Raw genomic sequence first — 5,031 nt, 5'->3', positions numbered from 1 at the left:
GTCGTCATCATCATGTCTTCAGGTAAGCAATCAGACGGAGAAAATTATCGGGCATGATCAAAGAGGATGAATACAACCCTTCTTTGATTTTGTAAATAGAAAAACAAGACAATCTATTAGCAGATTTTACACCAAGTGCTGCAACACTGGAACAAACCAAAGAAAAAGTTCATGCTAAAACGAATTATAACGCTCTTCCGGTGAGAGCCTACCTTGACCAAACCGTAGTTCCAATTTTATTGCAAGGATTAGCCAGCGTTGTAAGAGAACGACCAGAAGATCCAATACAATATCTTGCTTCCTATCTATTAAGGCATAACCCTAATAAAAAGGAAGAAGGTGATGATGATGAAAGAGACACAAATGAAAAGATGGATTAGAATTCATTGTACTTTAATTAATTACAACCGTGAATAAAGACAATCACACGATCTCAGAGATGCGTTTGAAGCCTCTTGTTTGTTTACAATACGTTTGATTCATGGCTTTCACTTTTGTAATACCTTCTTTCTTTTGAAGGGAGTCTCACATATGCATCGGATAAAGAAACAGAACACCGTCCCGATCACAGCGTCTCTATACCCATTGAGACAGTCTTTACCGCCAAATTTTACCGTTATTGTCGGTAATCCAGTAACGTTCAAAGAGAGTTTATCTCAAAAAAAGTAATCACTCACTGGTTCTCACTTTCGTGATATTTAAATATTACTCACCATGACATTCGGAGGACATTACACGCCGTATTTTGATCCTTCTTTTGATGCTCACAAAGAATATCGCAAAGAATTTATTCTCAAAAGTATCGAAGCACTTCCAACAAATTGCAATCAAGTTCATACTCTAAATTGTTTGAAGAACGATCGTTAAGAGGAATCAGCGCGTGGCTGAAAGAACAAGCAACCGAAACGGAGAGAAAAGAGTTCCATGCACTATTCAAACGTTTAGGTGATTATTATCAAAATTGCAATCACAAAACAATCCATTCAAAGCTGAGAGTGAAGTGGATCGATTTTTCTATGTTGCAAGCAGTTATGGTCATGGCGTGTTAACAGAAAAGGCAATCAAATCTGTGGCGGCCTATTTTAAAAATCATTCGGATACATGTCAGTCAGATATGAATGTCTTTAAATACGTTATGGCTGCATTGTCAAGCTTTAGAAAACATATTCAACCAACGTCTCATGAGCAAAGTGTGTTTTTAGAATCCACTCCTCATTTACTTGATCAGAAGAAAAGTAAACCAGTGTATGAAGTTGCAGCTGAGAAATGGCAAAACAGTAAGACAAATTCCCAACAAGGAGATCGACCGAAATCAGCACCCGCAATTCAAAACATTTCCTTTCAACGAAAGAGTGTAATGAACAGCACTTTTACTAACTCTGGGTTGACAGCTCGACCATCCACGTCAAATCTATCCAAAATGCATGATCGAAATTTCAACACAAAAACCATACGCTTACCTTCCAACGCAAGGAACCAATCTCCCAACATCAAAAACATATTTTGCAAGACCAAGCTCGAAAACATTGTCACACTATGTAAGAACAGAACCTGCATGGAAGGCTACTTCTTGCCCAACTGCAAGTGGTGGAGTAGTGGAACCAGCGTTTACTCCAGTGTTGGATGAAAATGATGCTGAACCCAAAAACTCTGCTCGTTCCTCAACATCTGCAAGGTCAGGCAAAGACACCAAACAGCCAACAACATCAAAACCAACACCAACCAAGGAACGTAAAATATCAATAGGGAAGACCACATACAGCACAACTTTCCAACCTCAGGCAAATATAAAATCGCAGCCGTTTCATCAGACAACTCACCACTCAAAACCTTTTGGAGATTATGGAACTGTCGATTTTCAAACAGAATACTGCAGGAGATTTAAACGATGACACCAAACAATTTTCTAATTAAAAGAAATGTGACAATAATGCTTGTTTCACGGGGATCCATGATGTTTTAATATTTTACCTACATTTTGACATATAGCATTCACAACATTTTACCATACTTGTTGAGATTTCAATAGTTTATTTAGATCCATACTCCTCCATCCACTTTTTGTATCTGTCCAATTCAGCCGTACCAACTGAGGAGCTGACATTCTTCAATGTCTCCAAGAAGTGGCTCATTGTTATTGGTTGATTTTTGATCTCACCTTGTTTGGAAATAATTTCAGTCTTGCCAAGATTTTCTATGGCTTTTCTAAGGACCATCATCGCTGCATCTCTGCAAATTAACTTAATATCTGCAGGACTGTATCCTTCTGTCAACTTTGAAAGTTCTTCCACATCCACATCGTCAGCAAGTATTAGCTTGTCAAGATATAATTTGAAAATTAATCGTCTTCCTTCTAGGTCAGGCAAGGGTATATGTATTCTCTTTTCAAGCCGTCTTCTTAAGGCGTCATCGAGCTCCCAAGGATGATTTTGTGGCACCAAGCACAAGTACCATCTTCTTTTGGCATCATCTGTCGAATTACTGTCATTATTTACACCATCCATTTGAACCAATAACTCTGTTTTTACTCTTCTACTTGCTTCGTGTTCACCTTCAGATCTCTTACTTCCTAAAGCATCAATTTCGTCAATAAATATCGTACTTGGAGCATAAAATCGAGCCATTTCAAATAATAACTTGATTAATTTCTCAGATTCACCTCTCCATTTTGAGGTTAAGGCGGAAACAGAAACGCAGAAAAATGTTGTTTTACATTCTGTGGCAACAGCTTTTGCAAGCATGGTCTTCAAACAACAAGTAAATTCTCTTCAGCGGTTTACAAAATTACATACCTTTCCCATAATTAACAATCTACAAATGTCATTCATTGTTGGTTCAACAATACTTACTCTATTGTTCACTGGTTTAGAAGATACTACTTTCTTCTCAGCATTGTTTGGTTGTAATCTCTTTGGTTTGCTTACTCCCTGCACTGGTGTTGGAGGAAGCCACACATCGGGATCATAATTGTCTTGCGGAGAAGTGTTTTGTTGATTGGCGCTTGGGGTTTTCGCTCTAGGACCAAATGAACCATCGTCATACACAGGTGGAGAGTTGTTGTTGTTGCTGTTGGAAACAGTATTTACAACAAATACACATCCTCCACCAGATGACTTTTCGGGTTGGTCTTCAAAGAATTTGGCAATCGGTTTCATTCGGGTGTTGTTACTTCCACTGTTGCTATTTCCTTGAGATAAACCGTTACTGAATGTGTTCAATTCATTTTGAATGTGTTGTATAATTTGATATTCTTGTTTTAGTCTTTGTTTGAGCTGAGCCCATTGTGTTTTGGAATCCATTCCGAGTAGATTGTCGTTCATGTATGAATCTATTTGGTCCGATATTCCATCATAGTATGCAAGGGAGACTGAATAACTACCAAGCAAGGCATGCTCCCTTGCGAGTTTGACATTGTCGGTGATTCCTTGAAGATAAATCTTTTGAGACATTTTTGAATGTAATTTGTAATTGTATATTGTGGCGCCAACATATTTTTGTTTTGAAAACACAATGAAGAAAAGAATACTGCAACATAAGAACCCCAGTAAGGTATACAGGGGTAGTAGTATTAATAATGTTTCAAGCCATATTTTTTTATTGTTCCACATACCTTGAATGTGGCTGACTCTACAACATATACTAACTATTGTTTTCCTTCTTGGTTCTCATCCTCCATTTTGTCACCTTCTTTCTTTTCTTCTTTCTTGGCTAAAGCAGTTAGGAATGATAAAAGGCCTTTGGTTAGTAATTATAAAAACAAAAATAATTGAATTACTTATTGAGAAAGTAAATATGTGTCAACTAACCTCCTCCTCTAAATGGATCTGCCACAGATGGATCTAAACCGAAATCTCTCATCAACCCACTCAACTGACCTGTACTCATTGCACTCCCGAACACATCTAAAGTTTGACGGAATTGAGGACTTCTTATATGGCTTAATAGTGTTTGTGCACTTCTGTCATCGTCACCCTCAGGAAGATTGGCAAATAGTTCATCTCTATTTAAAATGGATGGGTGTCTTTTGATGATTTCATTAATGGCATCGGATTGAAGGACATGCTCCAGTGCAATGGTTTGTTTTCTTTCACGTTGATGTTCTTGGAAATTTCTCAATAACTCTTGAAGAGAGGCTTTTTTTGTTGACACATATGGTGTGTGTTTGTGTGCGTTGGTGTGTGTGTTGTGTTACGTACCTTCTGTATTTTGAGAACCTTGAGATTGTTGCGATGATGAAGATTGCTGAGATGGAGTAGTAGCAGAGGCTTGTTGTGTCTGTCCGCTAGTCGGAGCTGTTGGATTAATTCCTTGAATAATTCTTGACAATTGATCCAGTTGAACAGCATTCTGTTGGGGTGGTGTTGATGTTTCCGAAGGTGTGGTCGTAGCGGTTGGTTGAGGTGGTATGTCTTCATCATTCATTCCTTCCATTGGTGGATTTTCAATATATTCATTAATCTTTCTTTCATATTCATCGTCTTTATCGGTTTTGGTTCTTGCATCCAATAGAAGAGTTCTCTTCCTGATGTAAATTTCAACAAATAAACTCGGCCATCCGTTACTTTCTTAACTCTAGAGAAAGTAACATCTCCTTGAAATACAATTGAATCCTAATGTTGCGATGATTGCGAAGTTTGATCAATCATGTAACAAATTGTCGTACATTATCAAATAAGCCGTCATAATAATACGTTGGCAAAGGAAAAATAATTACATTAATAATGTACGTTAGATCTTTCAAAACAAGCATTTGATACTAACATCAATAACCTTATCACTTCTATCTCTCCATTGGAAATGTAAAAGACCATCTTCGGGATCAATAATCAAGGCTATTTTGCCTTTTCTTGTATCTGCTTTCACTGTATTCCCTTCCTTGGTCATTTTACCAGCTCTAAATTCGATCAAAGGACGCTTTTCATGATGAATCATCATGGATGATGATCCGAAAGCACTTGCACAAAAAGATACTTACTGGACCAGAAGCAGGTCTATCAAATAAATTAATATTCGACATTTTTTTTTAAAAAA

General features: G+C 37.4%; 4 protein-coding genes across 4 annotated transcripts; 2 read left to right on the top strand and 2 right to left on the bottom strand.

The window, feature by feature from the left end:
• Positions 1–12: 12 nt before the first annotated feature.
• Positions 13–380, top strand: FDP41_007022 (uncharacterized protein; the record flags this gene model as incomplete). The annotated part of the gene is made up of 2 exons (XM_044710721.1): positions 13–22; positions 100–380. 2 exons carry the CDS (start codon positions 13–15, stop codon positions 378–380), a joined length of 291 nt encoding a protein of 96 aa, XP_044558650.1.
• Positions 381–1,424: 1,044 nt separating this feature from the next.
• FDP41_007021 (uncharacterized protein) lies at positions 1,425–1,892 on the top strand (the record flags this gene model as incomplete). Its single annotated transcript, XM_044710720.1, has 1 exon — positions 1,425–1,892. The coding sequence occupies one exon, from the start codon at positions 1,425–1,427 to the stop codon at positions 1,890–1,892; it is 468 nt and encodes a 155-aa protein (XP_044558649.1).
• A 138-nt stretch (positions 1,893–2,030) lies between these two features.
• On the bottom strand, positions 2,031–3,449 carry FDP41_007020 (uncharacterized protein; the record flags this gene model as incomplete). Its single annotated transcript, XM_044710719.1, has 2 exons — positions 2,031–2,744; positions 2,793–3,449. 2 exons carry the CDS (start codon positions 3,447–3,449, stop codon positions 2,031–2,033), a joined length of 1,371 nt encoding a protein of 456 aa, XP_044558648.1.
• A 194-nt stretch (positions 3,450–3,643) lies between these two features.
• Positions 3,644–5,017, bottom strand: FDP41_007019 (uncharacterized protein; the record flags this gene model as incomplete). The annotated part of the gene is made up of 6 exons (XM_044710717.1): positions 3,644–3,735; positions 3,807–4,133; positions 4,197–4,458; positions 4,563–4,610; positions 4,762–4,914; positions 4,976–5,017. 6 exons carry the CDS (start codon positions 5,015–5,017, stop codon positions 3,644–3,646), a joined length of 924 nt encoding a protein of 307 aa, XP_044558647.1.
• Positions 5,018–5,031: the final 14 nt, after the last annotated feature.

The sequence above is a fragment of the Naegleria fowleri genome, assembly GCF_008403515.1.
Source record: "Naegleria fowleri strain ATCC 30894 chromosome Unknown tig57, whole genome shotgun sequence".
Classification (NCBI taxonomy): domain Eukaryota; phylum Heterolobosea; class Eutetramitea; order Acrasida; family Naegleriidae; genus Naegleria; species Naegleria fowleri.
This window is presented reverse-complemented; position numbering and strand designations above follow the sequence as displayed.